This window comes from Pseudorca crassidens, chromosome 5 (genome assembly GCF_039906515.1).
Source record: "Pseudorca crassidens isolate mPseCra1 chromosome 5, mPseCra1.hap1, whole genome shotgun sequence".
In the NCBI taxonomy this organism is placed as follows: Eukaryota; Metazoa; Chordata; class Mammalia; order Artiodactyla; family Delphinidae; genus Pseudorca; species Pseudorca crassidens.
Genome location: NC_090300.1, coordinates 9,286,420 through 9,309,583, shown reverse-complemented (window position 1 = coordinate 9,309,583; position 23,164 = coordinate 9,286,420). Strand labels below are relative to the sequence as shown.

The following is a 23,164-nucleotide window of genomic DNA, read 5'->3' as shown; positions in this document are numbered from 1 at the left end:
TAGCATTATTATTACAAAGAATCTTCCTTTCATAAAAAATATCTCCCTACGCTCTGCTATAAAGAGTAAAGGGCACTGAAATAAGCCTCAAAGCACTGAATTGGAGTCTTGGCCTTAACTTTTACTAGATGTGTGACCTTGAGAAAGTTGTTTCAGCCATCTGAGGCTCAGATTCCTCGTCTAAAAAGAGGAATAATTATATTTTGTCTACCTCCTACAATGGGTCATTTTGAGAATAAAAAATAATAATGTAGATGCATTTTAAAAAATACAAATTGCTCTACAAGGATCATGTTTATCAAAGTACGTTTAAATTCATGACTGCGTTTTTATCCTCAGAGCAATCTGCCGCAAGTGCTTCCCTTCGTCAGCAAAATGCATTAATATGAACAAGGTACGTGTGGAGAACAACTTTACAAAAGCCTTGCAAACAGCAGTTTTGCGCAGCCTTAACAAATGGCAATTTTCGAGATTGGTGGCCGTGCTGAGCATTTCCGGCTACTTGTACATAAGGTGTTTCCTGCCTATCCCAGCCTCATGGCCAGAGAAAGCCAACATCTGGAGTGAAGACACAGAAAATGCCAACATCTGGGATAAAGGCACAGAAGCCAAGTGCAGCTGAGAACTGACGTTGTGACCAGGTGGATCGAAACCAAGTGCAATTCTCCCATCTTACGATTTTACGTGTCCTTCCGACATTTTCCAACATTAGTCTTAATATTCTATAGCTTTGTCCCTCTCCTTTTACGCTGCAGAGTTCTAGGAAGCAAGAAGTAAAGTGAAACAGAAAAAAAGGTTGTGGAATTTCTTACATTTATTTAAATATCTAATATCTAAGGGCGCGTCCTGACTTCGACACTTGGAAAACAAACAAAAAGAAGCAGCTACTCTTCCAGGAGCAAAGAGGCGTGTTTCTCTTGTCAACTCACATTCACCAGTTTTGCTAGGGAACGTCAGCATTCTGGATCCGCTGAGGAACTGGATTCCCTTCCTCTCTGATCTCCAACACCCATTTCATCTTGCAGTTTCAACACCTATTTGTAAGTGCCTATGTGCCTGGCACTGAGCTGAGCGGGGTGCTAAGGACACCTGAGATTAACCAACGCTCATGCATTGAAAGAACTCTCAGCCCCTAGCCCCATCCCTGCCCCCCAGTCCCCAACTCCCACCAGGCACCGCTGTACTTTGGGGCAAACAGCATTGCTCAGAGCACCAAATGCTGCTGCTGCCCATTTCCCCTCTGACCTTGGCCCAGGTAACTTTTCTCCCTCCTCCCTACTTACAGAAAAGCGATTACTGCAAGTGGGCAGAAAAAAAACATAAAGAAGAAGAAGGGGTTCAGTTCATCCCATTCAGTGCTATGATACAAGTTCATATGCATTTCAGTTGTCAGAATCCAAAGGGATTCACGGAAATGCCTTCAGTTTTAAAGGCTGTGCAAACCTGGAGCTCACATTCAAAGAAGGCTGACTTCCAGCTGCTTTATAACGATTTTAACGGGACAACAGAGCAAAGCGTCTTCCTATTTTCAACCCTAGCAATTTGGTTCAAGCGTGATCTCAGCCACTTTAAGCTTTGATATTTCTAGCCACCTCTTATGCTGTATTTTCTCTTAATGCCACCAATCATGTGTGAAATTCTGTTGCAAAACTAATCTTTGTGGGAAATGATATATAATGACTTCTTTAAAGAGAGACAGAGAGGGCAGTGACTATGACCTTTGTTGTTTTTTGACATGCTTTTCATAGTGTAATACAGATGGAAACAGCTCTTTCTCAAGGTCAAAGTCGAAATAGTTTTCTGCTTATACAAGCATCCCTCTTTCTTAAGCAGGAAAAGCCTTGAAAATTATCCTCATGACTTGACTTTAAAAACCTCTAAGGTATAGAATGGTTGATAAAATCAATACTTAAAGTTTTACCTTTCAAATGATGTGAAAAGATTTACGAATATACAAAAGATGTGAATGAGAAATAAAATTTGGGTATTTATATAACAAGGCACTGTTTTAGGATCCAGTGTTACACTCACACAAACACGCACACGCACACACACACGCACACATATATTCTAGCCAACACACCTGGTCTTATCAAGGGAGATTTCAGTCAAAAGCAGCTGTGACCAAATATTCTGCAGTGGAAGTCAGAAAACACTAATTTAAATTTTTCACTTGTTTTTTGGAACAATTATGCCACCCACAAAAGGGTAACTTTGCAAGTCGTCATTATCTCATGAATTTTGGAACTTGTCCCTTAAATAAACTCATCTCGTTTCCATGTAATTACAGCAACTAAGAAGGCCCTTTAAAAAAGAAGAAAAACTTAGCTCAAAATTTAAGGGTCCTAATTAAAGAATCCATGTTCCTGACATTTTGATCATCCTTGGAATTTGGTTCCCGAAAATGAGAAATTCCTATGAATCTGAAAGAGAAATGTCTTGAGAGGGTTCTCTTAGATTTCAGTTTCCTGCATCTGATGCTTTCTGACAATATTCACCTGTCACATCCGCCATCCCTGTTATGTAGTAATTGATTGCATGTCATTTAGATTAATTTGTAATAACACACAATGGTAATGACTTCAAACTTCAAAAAGGGTAACCTGGACGAACAAATTCCTTCCTGAATTATTCTCTCCCGCTGGCAACCTCGGGGAAATAGAAACACGTCCAGAGTGCCTGAGGGACTCAAGTAGACCTAATTCCCCATAACAGATCACCTAGTACCAACTAATTAGGATGAGTTAAATGTTTCCACTGAAAACACACACACAAAGAGGAATGTTTTTCTCTGCTGCCTGCTGTTTTCTGCTCATTTCCTTCCTTGTAGCCTTGCCGCCTAACTGCTTTTCTAACACAACCAAAAGTGTAAACGCTGACTGGAGAATGTTCTAAACATCCCAGCGGAAAAACAAAGTCCTTCCTATGACAATGTATAAACGTGTCTATTATAGGCAGGGGAATAGGCTGCTGGTCTAGAATTTTCCTACGATATCTTTTTTTCTAAGTGTTGTATTAAAAGCTTCCTCCATCAAGTATTTCTTGTTATGATATGCACAGCGCTAAGTCTTTTTCAGGTTTTTCTAAGGCATTTTAAGGAAGACAGCTGATTCACAATTAGCACCACGCTGCACTTGAACGGCTCATTCGCACTTTGTAAATTTTGCTCGCCCTTTTCTCCAGGTTTAATGAATATGCCATGAATAGTAGCATTGAGAGGGAGCTCTACTGTTTGTCTCAAGTTCTACTCATTTGTTTAAGATGCAGCCTTTCTTTTTGCAGCAGGATTCTCAGGGAGCAAGCCCTCGCCCCTGCTTGGCTGTAAGTACCCCAGAATCTCCATCTGGTTGATTTTCGGGCACATCGAATTTCCTCAGTGCCATCAGGCTCGCATTTTCTCTCCTGATGGCAAAGGGCTGTGACATGACACCTCTCTGGCAAACTGTGGACAGTTTGTGAGGTTGGCAGGACCACGGGCAGCCATTCATCACTCCAGCAGTGGAGAAATGTGTGCAGCCAGATGGAAGGGGAAGATGATTCAGACATACTGGAGACAGTACATGGTTACAGCCTTCTGCTGGGATGTACCTGCCCTTCATGCCAGCACTGTCCCCTGACCCAACTGTAACCAGGTGGCATGGGGCAGGTCTGCTGTACTCACAGCCAGCCAGGACCGCTCCCTTCATCCAGTGAGAAGTCTCCCAGCTGCTTGTTGTTATTTGCGGATCAATTTTTTTAAAATTTATTTTCTTATTTATTATCTCTAGGTCTCATTTGCAAACCGGGGATCATAATACTACTTTTTTTTTTTTTTTTTTTTTTGCCACATGTGGGATCTTAGTTCCCCAACCCGGGATTGAACCCGGGCCCTCGGCAGTGAAAGCACAGAGTCCTAACCACTGGACCACCAGGGAACTCTCTATTTCCGGATCAATTGTTAACGGTTCTTCATCCTCGGCACATGCCATTTTTAAGTCTGTCAAATATTCCTGCGGGTGGAGAGGGTAACTTCACAAGTCTTTATGATTTTCCCTTGCTTTTACAGTAAATCCCAATCAGGTTGCTTGCTGGGATTTCTCCTCTCTTCTTTCTCTCGTGTGAACCTGATTCTTAACTCCAAGTAATGAAAGCGAGATCGACAGAATAAGTAACAAACGTATCCACGGTGACTGAACAGCAAACTCTTAAATTACTGTGCAGTAAGTGCAGATGAACAATTATTGAAAACACTGCACTAAAATTTCAGTGGGAGATAAGAGTGAGGCTTAAGTCATTAAAAGGGTCCATTAGCCTCGTGAGTCTGAGACAGCACACTCAAAACACGAGTTATTCTGGAGAACTGGAAATATTACTTATTCCACCAACTTGCACACACACAGCTGACTCCAACTGAGAAAGGACAGGGTCACAGTGTCCAGCCCCTAAGGGGAAAGGGTCTACAGAGAAGCAGAGGCTGGGCCAGTCTGTCCAGGCAATGAGTCTTCAGTTAAACTTGAAAGGTGTAGCAGGCGAGCAAAACTGACAAATTAGATTATTTACAAGGGAAGTAAATACCCTCCTTGCATATCAATTCCCAGGGTGTTAGAGCAACACCATGCTCTCCATCACTCCCTGCTGGGGACACAAATAAAAGACTTCTGACACCTCTACCCCATTCCCGCAAATCACCAGAAAAAGCCCAAGAATTCAGCCCTGCTTTCCTTTTGTCCCTGTTCTCCCTGACCTGATAAACCCTCTGCAGTTCAAATATGAAGAAGAAAGTCACGGGTGACCAAACTGCAAAGTGAAAGCACTGTTTTGAAAAAATTACCTGAAATAGCTACACACACATAAATACACATATGTGCCTACGTACATACACACAGACATACATACTGTTAAGGATTTGCAACATTAAAATGCTGTTGAATCTTAACACGCCTGGGTCGTATTGTCAATTCTGACCCTAGATCGTGGACCACACATTTTATGAGAGACAGGTGGGCTCCCAGAGCTCTGGATGCCAAACAGCTTGAGCGAGGGGCTGCATAACAGAACCTGAAAGAAACAGCATTCCTAAATACACACGATTTCCTCCGAGAATATAAAACCGTATCTCACGCCGGAATTATGGTAAGACCGAACCGTGCTCATGACACAGAGGGCAACTTTAGCCTTGCCTTTAAAAGAGTATAGTTTCATCTGAAGCAGGACATCATATTTCAATGTGTGCTATTAAAAACTTGCATTACACAGTGAAACTAATTGCCCTGTGAATCACCCTGCTTTACAAAACGGCTGGACTAGCATGCAGTTAATAATACGAGCTAGCCCAGTGAATATTTCTCCAAGAGACACAGGAAAATCCAGTACAGCACGGATGGCCTCTGGACCAGTACTTTTACACCACTGCTCTGGTTAACACTACATCCTCACCACCATCACCTTAGGCATTGTTGCAAGAGGTTGAAAACTTAAGCTAAAATTAAAATCTTCCTTTCCATCTCTCAAATACCAGTACAGATGCTGAAATGTGATTTTGTCCAAAAGGCATATTATCTTTACAAGCTTTTGAGCGTGTCAAAAACATTCACAATAAACACTTGCTATTTTATGAATTGTCAATTAACACGCTTACCACCTCTATCACTACCCCCTGGAAAGAGTGTTAACTCTGGATTCTGCTTAAATGTGTCTCTCAAATGAGGAGCCTTTCTTTAAAATCGATTTTAGTTATTTTTAAGACTTCTTTCCTAACATGACGCAAATTAAAGGGAAATCAAAACTGCTGTCAAGACAACTAAAAAGCACTCAGCTTCTGCATACTTTGGCAAACGTTTCAAAGGCTCGAGCGAACAAAACAAAGCAAACAGTACGCACAGCAATAAACAACCGAGAAACTAATACTGCCCCAAGTTTCTCGAAATACCTCTTTAATTGAAAAATGACTCTAGCTTACATATTTCCAAGCAAGGCAACTGACCACCCAGAGCATTTGCATCATGGAACCCTCTTCAGATGCTCTCACAAACCTTTTAATATCAGAGAGCTGCCCTTAGGTGATGATGCGGGATGAAACTTACAGAAGGAAAGCATAACTTCAGGGAGGAGGAAAGGATATTCCGTCTAATCCTTGGCTTCGTATTTAGGGAAGGGTTTTGCCTTCTCCCCATCAGTAAGTTGCAGCGTTACAGTGCAAATGTGCAGCTCCCAGCCCACTTACACTGCTCCACTAAGAGCCCAGATCTAAGCCTCAACGTGTTTTCTGGAAGGGCAGGCAGCTCCGCAGAAAACCTAAGGGAGGTTTCCACCACGGCACGCAACTAAACTGCACAAACATTTAACAGCTCCGAGATCTCTAAAGGTTTAAAATAATATGCATTTTGTGCCAGGATGCTCTAGCTGGATGGAAAACTGGGATGCTGTGGAAGGGTGCTCTCAGCTGTCCAAGCACCGCACACCAAAGAATGTTTTCTCTCCCTTTCTGCCTCAGAATTAGGGGAAAACCAAAATGCTTAATGAACCGTAGATATTGACTAAGCTTCCACAGCGTCCACAGTACAGAACTTTTACATTCCATTGAGTTTGCCCATGACTTTCCCACGCCGCACCATTTCTCCTTCCTCACCTAGCTAAAAAAAAAATCAACTTCATCACACAAATCAAGGCAAAGTTTAGCCACCTTCACCCCTGCCCCTTTCCTTTTCCAACTTCAACTCCTCTACGACTAACAAACAGCCCCGATCGTAGCACAAAGGAAGCTCCTAGGGCTGCACCAGCTGGGTCCTCCAGTTGCCTGCTGAAGGTAGGTTTACTGGAATAGATTCTCGAGGCTTTGCCGAGATTTTCGAAAGGGCTTGTCTGCCCTGATGAAGAGCTGGGCACCCTCAGCATGACATCATCAGCGTGAACACTCACCAAAATACATTATGCTTCTCATTAATCAGACAGCCGGAACCCCACCGCGGCGTCTTCAGCATCAGCTCGCACCCAGGGCTGCCGCGCAGAGCCAACCCGTTTCATGCTACATTCGGCGGAAACGTCCCCGGCGTGGAGAGCAGGGGCGCCGAGCGTGCCGCCTCCGCCGCGGGATGAGCGCCTCGCGGGCCGCCTTTCCCGGGCTACGGTCCCCGGCGGCTGGAGCGTGCACTCGGGCTGCCTGCTGCACTGCCCATCCTTACTGTAATCCGACTCCTCCTTGCGATGTCCTTGCTGCGCCTGTGACATCAGGACTGAGAGTACTACAAACAGACCCCCCCCACACTCCACCCCACCCCACCCCCGGTTCGCCGCGGCTCCGGGAGGTGCTCCGATTGCCTGCCTGGACCAACCATGGTGCTCGGGAAGCGTTGACGAGCCCAGATACCTGGGAGGGGGCGGAGTGAGGGGCGCGGGAGGCTGTCTTAAAGAGAGAAGGGTCTCCAGAGCCACTGAGGCGCGCACGGGGGGAGAAATTCACCGCCGGGGGGGGGGGGCGGAAGGGGACAGGGTTAAGGCGACTTCTGTCACTGACGTGTCATTAGACACACTTTTATCCCGCCCCTCCCGCGAATGGCAGCATCCCCGCCCCAACTGAGTCTCCCCTCCCAAGTTTAAAAGGCAGTAGGAAGGGGAATGGTGCCTTGTGCCTGCATTCTCTTTGCTGTAGGCTTGAGGGTTGGTTGTCGTCTGTGATGGTTTACCTAAAAGACTCCAGGGACCGTGCTAGGGTAATACAGGTTTCCACTGAGAAGTGATCAGATCACAGAAACCCAGCAGTTGGTGAAGAGTTGTTTTTATTTCTTGAGTATTTTCTGAGCTAGGTTGATAGAAAAATGTAAAGAAAAATAACTGGTGATGAAAGTCACCTCGCACCTGCACGAGATCACATTTGCTGCCTCCCGAAGCAGGTAGTAGAAAGGACACTGAGGCTGAAATGATCCCTGACCCCTAAAGGGGAGAGACATTTTAGCCTGAAAGATAACCAGGATTGTGTCATAATTCAAGTCTGGTCACCAGTATAATATAGACACACACACACAAGCACTCCCATTACATTTGAGATGAACAGTCGAGAAAGGCAAAGCTTAGCAAAGAAGCTTAGCCCTTACATAGAAAAGGATGTTAAAAAGAAATCCCTGAAAGCTGGACTGATTAATATTTCAATGCTCTGCACTGAAAATAAACCCATAGAGCAAGTTCAGTTTCATAAGGGCTCATCTCTTTGGGGTCCAACTTACCTACTGGACCATTTAAACTTAAACATTTCTACAAAAATCTATTAAACTAAGAACTGAAGATATTGATAAACCATAATGGAAAAGAATATAAAAAAAGAAAAAAGCAAATAAAATTTTTAAAAAAATAAAGAACTGAAGATAAAGAACTGTAGCCTATGGAAGCAAGCAATTGATATATTTTAATAGGAGTTTTGGTAAGCCATGGTAGCCAATATTTCTCCATTGTGATATTAAAATATTCCATGGTCTTTCCTTGCACAGTTCTGTGTCTGTTGATGGGTTTAATACACTGGGGGGGGGGGGGGCGGTGCTGAAGCTCACAACAGCTTGCTCTGCAATCTTGCAGTGGATTACAAAGCATTTGGTGAATGCAAATAGATAATCATATATAAGTCAGAAACATTACAGCGAGTCTTAGGATAAATCTGGTGATGCTCTTTTAGAAATAGTCTTCATTTAAAGCAATTTGGAGGAAGAAAATGTCAATAGTAAAGAATATTTACTTTTTTTACTCCTATTTTAAAATTAAAACTAAAAAGAATGTTACAGGAAAATCCTGAAGAAAACACATAAGTGGTTTTCCTTTTGGACAGATGGAAATCATCCAAAAGTACAATTATTGGCCTTTCCCTCAGGCAAAAGAACCATCTGTGGTAGAGCTTATTCCTGAAGCTCATCAGGTGTCTTGACGGCCTACGTGGGCTAGGGGGCGCTGTAGTTTAATGTTAGAGTTTTTGGTCCTTTCGACTTCCTGTAGTTAGAAGGTGGAAGCTTTTAGAGTTGCATTTAAAACAGGAGATTTAAGATACTAAAGGACTCTCTTAATAATTAATAACACCCTTGAATTTGTGTGGCATTCTGCAGTCACAAGGTCTTTTCACTTATGTCATCTTCCTTGCTAACAAACTGAGATCTCCAAAGGCATATATTATAATCACAAGAACCTGAGGCTCAGAGACTTTAGGCAACTTTCTCAATGATGTCAGTGAATGTCAATACAGAATAGTTGTCTTACTATGTGTATGTTGACTTTATGTTCAATTCCCCAGCAGAGCTGTTTATTCAAATATATAAATTCTAAATTTTCCGTTTATAATGGCTCAGGTAAAGATCTCCCCCAATCATATTACATCACTGCATGTTCCAGAAAAAAAATATATATTTATATGGTCATGAAAATAGAGGCAGAGAGCATTTGGTACTAGAACATTCCAACCTCTGCCGGGTCTGAAAGAGCAGTGTCGCCTCTGAAAGAACATGGCATCCAAGGAGCTGAGTGTTACATTCATACAATGGAATTCTGTTCAAAGAAAAAAATGAGGGTGTCTGCTTTATTTAAACACGTGTGTCCCATCCACCTCCAATTCAGGGTTATCTGGAATGTCAAGACCTCCGATAGAAAAGTTGCTTATTTCTGGATGGAACACAAGTGGTTTTTATTTTACTTGTATACTTATTATCGTTCCTTCTAAAATTACTTTATGTGTATATATTATAAAGAAAAAATGCGACTATTTTTATCTTGAAACAAAATAACATCTAAACAAAGGCACAGCTGAGGTTGGCTAGACGTAGGGTTGTGGACATGACAGCCGTGCCTGAGAGATGTGCCCATATGTCACCCCCAGGAGAGGACCCAGCAGCTCCCAGGGAAGGACCTCGTTCACACCCGTGGCTTTTCTCTGTCTCTCAGAAAGTATAAGAAGCTGAGAAATTCTGAGGGGGAATAAGGTAGAAATAGACCTTTCACGAGTAAGACAAAGGATGCCCTAAAACCAGTCACATATTTGGACTGAAAACATCATGGAAAGATGTAAATTTTCCCTTTGCTCAGATATCCGGAGAGCTGCCTGCTTGGATTCTCCTGTCTCCTGAAAGCCTTGTTCAAAGGTTTGTCAGGGTAGTCATTCCCAGTCTCCCTTCTAACAGTTCAGACTTCCTTCCTCCTTCCCCTGGCTTTTCCTAACCCCTCACCACCCTCTTAAGTCTCCATAACATGTATCACCATCTGACCCACTACTGTGGACATCTGTTCATTTTGATCTCTCTCCATCGGAATATCATCTCCACGAGGGCAGGGATTTTCCTTGTTCACTGCTGTCTCCACCATCCTTACAAGGGTATCTGGCCCTTGCTGCTACTCAATAAACATTTGTGAATGAGTGAATGAATGAACATAACCGAGTACAGCCTTACTCTGCGTAAAACATCATACTTTCCTATGTGCCTGCAGGCAAATCTTTGAGCCTGATGGTGTTTGAGGCAAACTGTTTACACAAATTGAGTGTGTCCATGCTTAGCAGCAGCTGTTCTCACATTCCATGCAATACAGATGCCAGGTGGTCCTGCAGACCACAGTGTGTGAGCTTGCTTGTCCTGTCTCATAGCTGAATGCAGCAGTCATGCAGCCCTGACTTAGCAGAGCCCGTTTATGTTGCCTTCCTCTGCGTCTTAGTTTTGTCCACTTTCATCTCTTCCTTATGTATCCGCAGTAAAGTTTTGTCCAATGTTCCTTATTCCAGGCTTGCCCAAGGCCAACCCATGCTCCATATTAGATCCATTATTATCTTTTTAAAACAGATGTGATCAACTCACTCCCTTGCTTAAGACTCTTCATTGTCTATTTCACCTACCAGGGTATATAGGGCCTTTCACAACTAGCCCCTGATTACTTTTCCACTTGTGAATGCTTGATCCTTCACAAGCTACTCCAATCCCACTGCAGGACTACAGTTCCCCGAAGGCTACACTCCTCTTACTTGCTGTCTTTATCTGGACAGTTCCTATTCAACTTTGGGGGCTTTGTTCAAGTATTATTTCTTCTGAGAATCTTTCCTAACCTCAAGAGTGAAGGAGGTACTGCTCCCATTTTGTTTTCAGATAGCATATTATCTAAGTCCTACGTGAGCACTAAACATAGTGTGGGGATTGCCCTTTACTTGTCCGTCTCCCAAATGAAAGACGATGCTCTTTTTTTTTTTTTTAAATCTCCAAGACCTAGTATAAATCAGTATTTAATGAATGATTCCATTATTTATCTATTCATTCATTCCATGTTTACTGAATAAATTCCATATCTTTTGAATGTCTACTTTGTGCCATGCATTGTACCAGGTGATGGATAAATAACACCGCAGAAAGTGCAAAAGGCGATGGGGGACGTGCCTGAGGGTTACCAGGAAGAGCAGGAAGGTCAATGCGCTAGAGAGGAAGTAGGTACTGAGGAGGATATTAATAGTTGAAGTGAAATAGGTTACATGCAGCCTAATTCAGTAGGACTTTGGTTGGCCATATCATAAAGATTTAGACTTTTATTCCGACTTGTATAGAATGCCTTTGGAGTAACGTAATTTGACATATTTTAACAGGTTCGCTATGGCTGATGCATGGAGAATGGATAAAAGGGAGCAAAGGAAAACACAGGTGACCACTTAGGAAGCGTTTGTAATAATCTAGAAAAGAAATGGTGGCTTAGACCAGGGTAGGAGCAGTGGAGATGGTAAAAAGTGATTGGAATCTATACGTATGACAAAATGGGTCAATAGGATTTCTTGATGAGTTGGGAAAGTGAAGGAAGAGAAAAAAAAGAGTAATAGATTATTTGAAATTTGGAGACTCAGCAATTGGAAGGTGAAATTTCCACTAACTGATAAGAAGACTGTGGAAAAACATCTTTGGGGCGGGGGTAGGAGGTAGTCAATGCAGGGCCTATTTAGTTTGAGTCCTATTATAATATTCAAGTGGAAACGTTCCCTAGCAGTTGGGCTATATAAGTATGGAGTTCAGGGGAGATGCTTGAACTTCATATTTAAAGTCATTGTTTGTATCATTTTTTTTTAGATTCCACATATAAGTGATGATATCATATGATATTTGTCTTTCTCTGTCTGACTTACTTCACTTAGTATGATAATCTCTAGGTCCATTCATGCTGCTGCAAGTGGCACTATTTCATTCTTTTTAATGGCTGAGTAATATTCCATTGTATATATATGTACCACATCTTCTTTATCCATTCATGTGTCAGTGGACATTTAGGTTGTTTCCATGTCTCGGCTATTGTAAATAGTGCTGCAATGAACATTTGGATGCATGTATCTTTTCCAATTATGGTTTTCCCCAGACATATGCTCAGGAGTGGGATTGCTGGATCATATGGTAGCTCTATTTTTAGTTTTTAAAGTAACCTCCAGACTGTTCTCCATAGTGGCTGCACCAATTTACATTCCCACCAACAGTGTAGGAGGGTTCCTTTTTCTCCACATCCTCTCCAGCATTTATAATGAACATATATACAAAACAGAAATAGACCTACAGACATAGAAATAAACTTACAGTTACCAAATTAGGAGTTTGCAATTAACATAATACACACTACTCTATATATCTGTCTATATAAAATAGATAACCAACAAGGGCCTACTGTAGAGCACAGGGAACTATACTCGATATTTTATAATAACCTATAAGGGAAAAGAATCTAAAAAAATACATATATACATATGTATATACACATGTATAACTGAATCACTTTACTGTACACCTGAAACTAACACAACATTGTAAATCAACTATACTTCAATTAAAACAAGAGGAAAAAAGCAATAAACAAATAAAAAGTTGTAGTTTCAAATAAAAAAAATCATAATCTTATAGATGGTGATTAAATCCATGAGACCAGGTGATCTCCAAGGGAATATAGATGGAAAAGTAGAATAGGGTCAACACTGAGCCCTGGGGAATTATAAGTGCAAGAGACCAAGTATGTGTGTATCTTGTGACTAAATATTTGTTAAAAGCACAACAATCTGTTGAATGAATATTTGTTGACATATGAATGACATTTGATGGAAGGCTATTTATTTTAAGCCTGAGTTTGCTTCCGTCTAATATACCTCCACCCAATGTCAAAACAGGTTGAAAGGTGGAGACATAACTAATTTGTCTATATGAGAACAAATGACAAGTGCAACTAATCTGTGTAGTGTTTTGCTCAGAATTTTGTAGATGGTGTAGACGTGACTACACACTCATAACTCATTTTATTCATTGATTCCTACTTGATGCTTCCATTGAAATTAAATGCCTAGGGACCTTAATCTGGATAATTAATAGCCTACAGGAAAAGAAGTGCTAATATTGTGATAAGAAGAAAAATTCTATAAATACTATAATATTCTAAAATTCTACATATCTGAAATTCCCTAACCTTGGAGACATCATCTAATAAATTCCTTCTATATGTGGTCAGTTAACACGGGCTTTTTTACAAGATTTACTAACTGGCATTGAAAACCCTCTTAGAATTCTTACCCTGGAGCTGCCTGTGGCCTAGGCATGTTTATTCATTCAAAAAATAGTTATCGGGTACTCATGTGCCAAGCACTGTTCTAGGTGCTGAAAGTACATTGATGAAATTACAGACTCTCTGTCTACATGGTGCTTACATTCTTGCGGTTTCCATAGCTTAACTTATCCAGTAGGATTTGGAACATCTTCCAGCTTTGTCTCATGCAGAGGAAGACTTAAAACATCCTTCCTCTCATTCATTCATTGGTTATGGTTTATTGCTTCCTTACCCCCAACAGAATGGACATGAGGACAGGGGCATATCTACCACGTTCATACTGTATCCAGTGCCTCAAAAAGTGTCTCAACAATAAGAGACATGAAATAAATATTTATTTGTATTGATTTATTATTTATTTGAATGAATAAATATCTCAAAATTCTTCCATATGATGCTCTGTCCTGATGCTACCGAGAATATAGTTATATTCTACCAGGAATGCCCTTTCCTATTCCCTTTTATCTGTCTAAATAATTGTATTCACCACCCAAAACTGCTCAGATATTTCATTTTCTAAGAAGTGTTCCCTAGGCTATGTCTGACTCACATGTTCCCCTAATGTGCTCCCAAACATTGTTTGCAAAACTTTATTACAGTATTTATTAGATTGCATTTCAATAAGCAGCCCAGTTATCAATATCCCTGAAGTAGAATGAAGGTTCTTTGGAGTCATGGGAGAAATAGATAAATATCAATTCCTTTAGTATTTTAACATACCTCAGAATATAGCAGAAGTGCACACCAAGGGCATGGCAGATTGGGTTAGTGACTGGAGCGTGCCGTTAACATCCACGACTTAGGAAGCAGCAACCTTTGCTGTGGTTGGAGACGAGTACCAGAATTCCATAGACGAGGAGGAGACTTCAAGAGCAATCTTAGAGTGAAGAGAGAATCCCAAAGCTGGGAGGAAAGGCCAGCCAGGAACCGGAGGGCTGATCAGCCATTAGGCAAAAGACAAATCAGAAATTTTGTGGGTGGAGCAGGTCAGGAATCCAATACGGGAGCCAAGTACCACCAGAGTCAAGAACAGTTTAGTCAGAGAAGAATCTGGGAAAAGCTGATCCAACACCAGCTGCTCTTACAGGTGCCTTTTATTAGCACATTTACCCTGATGGATTGATTGTCCTGATTCCCTTATAACAGGAGGCATCACAAACTGCCTTTCTGAAGTCTCTCGGATTAGCTCCCTGTCACGTTTCCCTTTCTTATTTTCTTTTTTCCCCTCCAAAGCCCTTCAGGAACGTGTTCACATTTTTATCTAGCTTTTAATAAGGCTGACTGACCTCTTGCTTTATATCTATGTAGATATTTTCTCCAAAAATCAATGGACACCACGTCATATGTTTGGTAGTCCCCAGTCCACATACTTTGGTGCCTCACCCAAAGGAAGTTTAATTATTATAACTATTATCATCAGGGGCAAAAAAAAAAGAAGTGAAGATCCTATAGAACAACACACTGAACTCAAATATTTAAGCTGCTGCTCTGCTTCTCAAAGCATTTGGTGTCTTATTTCAGGAGATGAAGCATTCCTACAAAAATATAAGTTAAAAAAAAGGTAGTATAAAGTAAATGACAAACGAATAATCTAGGACATGTATGTAAGGCCTTGGTAAAAGATGAAATTATAATGGCTTCAAGGCAAACCTGGAAAGCTGCAGGGAAGAGGTGGCACTTAAGTTCAATCTTTATTATTGGCCCAGATTGATAAAATGCAGACATTGGCAAATGACATAAAGCAAGGGTGGAGTTGTGAATGGTAGGTCTGGGGGACAAAGAAACAACAAGAGCATTCAAGAGGAAGTTTCATGAAAGATTTTCATGCCAAGTGAAGCTGGAGAGGAAAACACAGAGCCTACGTTGGAGGTGACCTCACATCCCAGATTAAAGGGTTTGAATCGACACGTGACGCAGGAAGCGTCTACTGAATGAATATGTGAATGAATTTTAAAGTGTTTCCAAGAACAGAAATGTAATAATATGCCTCCCAAGATATTTGGTAACACCCTATCATGAGTTAATACATCTTGTAGAGCGGGTTGAGAGATCTTATACGCTCCAGAGGTTTCCGATTTTTCTTAAAATAAAATTCATTTATGGTTTCCGGGCAGCAATTTGAGGATCAGCCCTCTCCCCACAACAAATGTGCTTGCAAACCAAATGGAAGAAGAAAACAACATCATATTGAATTTCTTCTTTTGCTTTAAAAAAAAAAAGATATTTCAAGGTAAATTGAGTACAGGTCAAGTAAAGTTGGATGCTTCAGGTCATGGACATTCCATTTTTATATATACCGTGATAATAACGTTGTAGAGTGAGCACAGAGACAATGCAGTGTGCCCCCAACTTTGCATACATTCACAAAGAAATTGAAAGTGCTTCCAGGTGTGCATAATTCTGCACCTCAAGTCAAATACAGTAGATGGAAATTTGTTCAGCTTCCTCTGTCAAATGTCTAAAACACATGAAGGAAATGTGTAAAGGAAAACAAACTATTCCAGTTTCAACATTCTTTTAATTATATCTCAGTTTCAATCTTGGCTTTGCTCAAACGTAGAAACAATCCTAAGGGCTCATCTCTGATCCTTTCGGTGGATAAAATGACCGCATGTGATTTTTTATCCTTGACTCAAAAATGTCAGTCCTGGAAATCCACAGTATTTATCACCATGAACACCATTTAACTGTGGCAGTACCCAAAGGAACTCTGCACAGCCATACGTGAATACAGCTGAAGGAACTTAATTAATCTTGCTGTCACTTCCATGATGCTTTTCATCAGTTTTGCTGCTATCTGATCAAATGGACTTCTCCGTATTGGAAACGGCTACCCACAGCCTCTGGGAAAAGCATTTTCAAAAGGTAAACAAAGGCTCACCTTTGTGGTAGGGAGCTTTGATGCAGACAGACATTATTGTTGCTACTCTAACATGGAAGTAACCCTCACATTTCCTATTTACGATTACAAAATCACAGAAAACATAAATACCTATTCTGTTCCCAACCGCGAAACTGCTTTAAAATCTATACACAGAATATGTATTTGAAATAAAAGGTCATGTTTTTCTTTCTATTCTTTTCATGAATAGTGATGCTTAATTCATTCTCATGAACTGTACTAACAAGATACAGTATAGAACATAATGCATAACAAATCTAGACGTTTTCACCGACCACCCGTAAGCAGATGAAAGTTGGGTTTAACTGATACAGCAAAGCAAGTGATCATTCAATGACAGTACCGGCCCTCACTGTCAGTCCTATTTTGGAAACACTGGTTTAATACGTGTGTATTTTAAGTATAATTTTACTTATATGCTGTTTTTGCATTGTTTTCTCAATGCTGGCCATAATTTAATTTACTAAAAAGAAATTGGAATGATTTTGTAAAATGTCATCGCCTTTTGACCATATGAAAGTCAACTCAGTCCTGTGGGATAGCCACAGAGAACCAGAAAAGCAACTCACCAGTAGCTCAACATGGGCCATTCCCATTTTGGGTAGAGCTGACCTGAGCAACTAATAGGATGCTGTTGACATGACCCAGGTGTGACTTTCAAGATGAGGTCATAAAAGGCAAAGCGGCTTTGGTTTCTTTCTCTTGGATCACATCCTCTAGGAGAGGGGACTTGCCCTGCTATGAGGACGCTCAGTAAACCCTACAAAGAGGGACACATGACAAGGGACTGAAATTTCCAGCATTTCCTAGCATCAAGTTTCCAGGCATGTGAGTAAGCCACCCTGGAAGTGGATTCTTCAACTTGGGTCAAGCTTTCAGATACCTGCAGCTATAACCGACATTTTAAATGCAACTCACGAAAGACCCCAAGTCAGAACCACCTAACTGAGAAACTCCCAAATTCCTGACCCAGAGACAGTGTGAGAGATGATAACACTTATTATTGTTCTAAGCTTCTAAGTGTGGGATTTTAAAAAATATGTCAATAGATGCATCATGCAGCTTTATAGCCTAGTTGTAACAGTGGGACGTCTGTACAAGATTAATTAAAATGATGACAGTGTGATATAGAGCTCAGCTGAGATAGACATAGACATAGGGCCTTGGAGAGGTATGTATCCCTTTGGGTTTTGGTTTCTTAATGCGTGAAATGATGGAGTAGGAATGAGTGAGGGTCACCAATGCAAGAGTCTCTGGATAGACGTGAGGAAAGTATTGATAATATAATTGCATGGGGTGAGCTAGATGTCTGTTTATAGAGACTGTTAGAGCCTTTGGAGGATTGACAGTGTGTGTCAACGAGTGCCCATTATTTTGCTTCAACTGACCAGAAGCCATGAGGGAATTCGGACCCAATGTTGCTAGATTCTTCCATTTCTCCCCCACCAAGTTTTTACTTTCTATGAAGAAAACAGTATCCACTTGTTAAAATCTTTCATGGAACTTCAACTTGAAGCCACATTATTTTAAAATTATGACTTTTTTGTTTTGTTTTATTTTAATTATTTATTGGCATATAGTTGCTTTACAATGTTGTGTTACTTTACAATGTTGTGTTACTTTCTGCTCTACAGCAAAGTGAGTCAGCCACATGTATACATATATCCCTTCCCTCACAGATTTCCTTCCCATTGAGGTCTCCACAGAGCACTGAGTAGAGTTCCCTGTGCTATATAGCAGGTTCTCACTAGTTATCTATTTTATACATAGTAGTGTATATATGTCAATCCCAATCTCCCAATTCATCCCACCCCCTCTCCCCCCTTTGTTCTCTATGTCTATTTCTGCTTTGCAAGTAGGTTCATCTGGACCATTTTCCTAGATTCCACATATATGTGTTAATATACAATATTTGTTTTTCTCTTTCTGACTTACTTCACCCTGTATGACCGTCTTTAGGTCCATCCATGTCTCTGCAAATGACCCAATTTCGTTCCTTCTTATGAAACATTTTCTTTTTCCCTTCTTTTGCATTTTCCGATATCTTTAGGATTTTATTCAAGGGTCTCTGCTACTGCATTCAGCTGTTCCAATCTGTTCTTCCCTTCCACCACTCTCTCTACCCTTCTCGATCTCGTGATCAAATTTCTACCTTTATCTACCAACTCATATTCCTCTCTGTCTGGTATCACCATCTCCCCTGCATCTGGCAGGCCCTTCTTCATACCTTTTTAACCTACTGAAATGCTGCTCATCTTTTTTTTTTTTTCATTGAGATGTAATTGACATAACATTATATTAGTTCAGGTGTACAACATAGTGGTTTGATATTTGTATATATTGTGAGATGATCACCACAATAAATCTAGTTAATATCTGTCACCATATATAGTTACAGAATCTTTTTTTCTTGTAATGAGAATTTTAAAAAAAATTTATTGGATTATAGTTGATTTAAATGTTGTGTTAGTTTCTGCTGTATAGCAAAAGTGAATCAGTTATACATACACATATATCTACTCTTTTTTAGATCTATTCCCATATAGGTTATTACAGAGTATTGAGTATAGTTCCCTGCACTGTACAGTAGGTCCTTGTTGTTTATCTATTTTATATACAGTAGTGTGTGTACGTTAATCCCAAACTCCTGAGTTATCCCCGCCACCCCCCAGCCCACGTTTCCCCTTTGGTAACCATAGTTTGTTTTCGATTATCTGTCATCCTTAATCGTTTTCTTTCTTTGTTTGTTTGGTTTATAGGAGAGATTTATCTGAAGAACTATTACGAAATACAAAACAACATAAATCCTTAATCTCCACTCCTACAGCGGTAGATTTGATATAATACATAATAAAAAAAACTTTAAAAATCCAAAATGCACAAAGTACTGCACAGTTTGACCACTAAGTCATTAACTGACCAGCAAGGATGAGCCTTCTCTAGGATGGTTGCCAAGTTCATAATTAGTGACTAACTTTTTTTATGCCTTGAGAGAAACGTGATTTATCCCTTGATAAAGTTCCTTGGTATGTCTTCCTGTTTATAATGTGAAATCTCATTTGGAAGAATTAATATGTCTCGTTTATTTTATTGCCACTGAGTGTTCTTATAATGCCTGCCCATGACACACCTCCCAGATCTCCCCAAAATGAGAATTGTTGCTCAGCTGCTAGGAATGCTTCAGACAGAAGGCCTTCACCTGCCAGCCTCTTTAGGTGTTGTCTCAGATGCTGGGAGCTGCGTTGCTAAGCTTTCTCCCCCCGTGGTGGACCACATCAGTGATCAATGTGGAAATAAACGTCCTGGCCATCTCAGACCAATTTGGGACAATTTGGTGGAGTTGGGCCATTTAAGTGCTAGAGTATCCAAAGCTGTCTTTGGACGTGCATCCCAGCTCAACTTCTTTTTCTCTCTAGTCGAATTCCTCTTCTCCCTCCCACAGAGCCAAGCCAGAGTGCTCCCAGAGAAACACTCTACCTGCTAACCTTCATCTCTGTCTGTTTCCCGGAGAACCCATCCTGTGACACTGTCATTGAGGAAGTACTCAATATATACTTGGTGGTATAAATTTAAGTCCCAAGTACCTAAAGGCAAGCAAGACTAATTTCCCAAAGAAGACAGTATGCTGATGCCCCAAGAAGCCCTTGAAATTACTGGATAATTGAGAAAGAAAACCCACCTTTTCTCCAGAGACTTGTTGATTTAGGAATTAATGTGAAGAAAGGAAAGCTCAGAATTTAAATGAATGCCCTGGTCCGTGTACTCTGTCTGAGTACTAGTGATGGCTCAGAGCTGTCAGGTCTGCCAGGAGATATTCAATCATGATGCTCTCCTCTTTCTTTTCAAGAAAGGTAATCACTCAGCATTTTGTCTTTTCTAGAAGGTGTCATTATTTTTAAAAGACAATAAAAGTTTCACAAGGGTTTCTAGGTAGTGGAAAGTTTTCTCTTCACCTTCAATAAAAAGGAACAAGAAAAAAAAAAACTAGAGGAGAAAAAGACCCTAATTAATCTGAGCATGAAGAAATCCATTAGCTTTAAGGAACTTGCATAATTTTGAAGTATAAAATTGCTTGGGAGATCCTTTTAAAGTGAGTAATTTATCATGCACTTTAGTATCTAAAATATACATCACATATCTTTGAAAATAAAGTTGCATTAGTTAAATAACCAGACCAGTTTTTCTGGAGGGGAAAAAAACAAAATATATATATATATTTCACCTTAGTAAAAGCTGTTTGGAGAGTCTGCTCTAAAGAAACTGTCAGCAATAAGACCCCCTGAACCTCTGATGGGCAGAAAGAGAGGTTGGAGAGGACTCTGGAGAACATGACGTCTACGTTGAAGAGTATGGAGAATTTCAAATTAAAGAAAAATAAAGGACAAGTATCCCAGGCATAGTTCACAGCAGGTGCAAAGGCCCAGAAGAAAAAAGGAGCATGGGGACAGGAGGTAAGAGAGGCAGAGGAAAGTGGTACAGAATGAGGGACGGAAGGTACCTTGGAGGCAGTCATGACCCTGTGGCAAGGATATAGAAAACCACAAAGGGTTTAATCAGGAAAGGGATGGACTGTATGCTTATTGATTCAATAGGTAGTAGAATAGTGACCTACTAAGTATTGCGTGGAAATAAAGCACTCATATAACCGTGCGACTCTGAGATAAGCATATGCAGAAACGCCCTAAATCTCTGACATAATTCCCGCTTTTCCTTGCTTGGGTTTTCTGTCTACATGTCATCCAATGAAACGTAGTAGACAAGGAGAAAAAAAAAAAAGGACGTTTGCCTGGCTGGGCTTGTCTAGTTGAGAATCACCAATTCAGCCAGTTTCAGGGTAAGTCAGCTTTTTCAGCTGTCACGGGAGCTGAGCATTGAACACAAGAATGAAAACTGAACGGTTGATTGTTTGACAATTGACCCAGATTAGCCTTCAGATGATGGAGTCAGTGTGTTGGCTAGATGGGAGCCTGTAATATAATTACCTACTGTATATGCATAATGTATACATGTATATGTGATACGCGGAAGAATATAGAAAAAGTGAAACTTTGAGGTGTATACCACAAGTTTTTATGTTTATCTGCCAGTTGTAGTATAATTCTACATCTCTGGCTCACATGCCCAATTTGTAAAATTGTTTACTCCTCTCCTGCCTTCAAATTTCCTAAGTAACATCTCTCACATTATGGGTGACCCTGTTTTTGAAGATCCTCAAGCAGTAAAGAGTATTCTGAGACTGTCATGACCTATGGTGGCCTCAAGGATCTGCAGTGGCCACGAGTGTCTTGTTTCTTCCATAAAGTTTCAAAAACGAGTGTCTGTCTAATCACAGTAGTATTTTCAAAAGATCAGCAAGTTATTGCATTTATTTCTGAGAAATAAAGGCAGCCGTTTCCTAAATGTTATGTATGTATAGCAGCTACACAATATATATATATGTAATGTGAGTATGTGAGATTTCACTGTCTTAACTTTCCTAGAGATATAAGCAAGGCGTCAATCTTGATGGGAAATATAGGGAATTTGGACATATTTAAAGGTGGTTGACAAGCCATCCTCCTCTCTGGGGAAGTTCCTTTTCCATATGAAATATGCAGGTCTTACTCACCCCTGGACGTGACTGATTTGATTACGGTGGCCTCTGAACAGGATTTTCTGAGACCTATGTCTTGTATGGCTCAGCTTGAAAAAATGAACCAAGACAATCCTGTTTGTTCTTGAAAACAAACTAAGAGATGGAGAAGGAACTTGTCAATTGGTGATGGACCCTGGAACTAGGAGTTCATATAAACTTAGGCCTTACGGAGTCCAGCGCAAGGTGGATAAGCCCAGGAAGGTAGAAAAGAGGGGAAGAGGCAGAGAGACAGAAAGAGAGCAGGCAAGCTGTATGTTGGATGGAAAGAGAGGCTCATTCTTATAGGGTAGGATTTGGTTATTCAATGGTTTCTTCTCACGGGCACCTTTCAAATGATTTCATTTTTCGCCTTGAGGTAACTTTAATAAGTCTCTGTTCCTCCAATAGTAATAATCTCTTATCACTCCCTTAGTTCATTGGAAGAGATTCCGTAGACTGACACTAGGGGGCGTCATGGTCAAGTTCTGTACTCTAGCCTTTTGACTATTTCTCCCAAAGAAGAGAAAATGGCAGCATCGTGAAGAAGAGAAACACAGTGGTCTAGAAAAGAAGGAAAGCAACAGTCAGGCTGGAGGGAATCAAGGGTATTCAGGAAGTGAACTAAGAGTAGTTATGGGATGATAATAATGGTTTCTAGAAAAATGACAATAGCTTCTAGGTCTCCAGAACAAAGAGCTATTCTCTTCCAACCTTTATTTTCCACCAACATTTTGTGAAGATGTGCTTGTGAACAATAAGAGTAAAGGCTTTTGACTCCTAGGGTTGATACGTAGCCTGTTCTCCTTATGTTTTTATGTATCGTTTTCCTGGTAATCAAGCCTCTTTTATTACTAGAGTGATGAAGAACATTGAACTTCGTCAACTAGATGACTTCCTATCTGTTGTGAATGAGTGACATGCCTACTGAAGTGTTAGAACTCCAAATCATGACTTTGGCCCGTGTATCGAGGCACCGTTAGCACCCTTTCTAGAGATGAGTTTGAGTTTGGGCATATTACTGGCCACGAGTAACATGGATTCATTGATTCTCTCTGTTATCTCAATTTCTGATGGTTCACAATAGATCTACCAGATTTGCTATA

General features: G+C 40.6%; 1 protein-coding gene across 6 annotated transcripts in view; it reads right to left on the bottom strand.

The window, feature by feature from the left end:
- Positions 1–23,164, bottom strand: part of ZNF385D (zinc finger protein 385D) — a 944,809-nt gene that overhangs the window by 328,059 nt on the left and 593,586 nt on the right. Inside the window, exon 1 of one of the 6 annotated variants that reach the window (XM_067737374.1) lies at positions 6,898–7,236. The exons of 4 other annotated variants lie outside the window; for them this stretch is intronic. In XM_067737374.1, the coding sequence (XP_067593475.1) occupies positions 6,898–6,919 (22 nt within the window). In that variant the 5' untranslated portion in view covers positions 6,920–7,236. Of the gene's footprint in view, positions 1–6,062; positions 6,213–6,897; positions 7,237–23,164 lie in introns of those variants that run through there. One more of the 6 variants, XM_067737375.1, reaches the window with a different exon arrangement.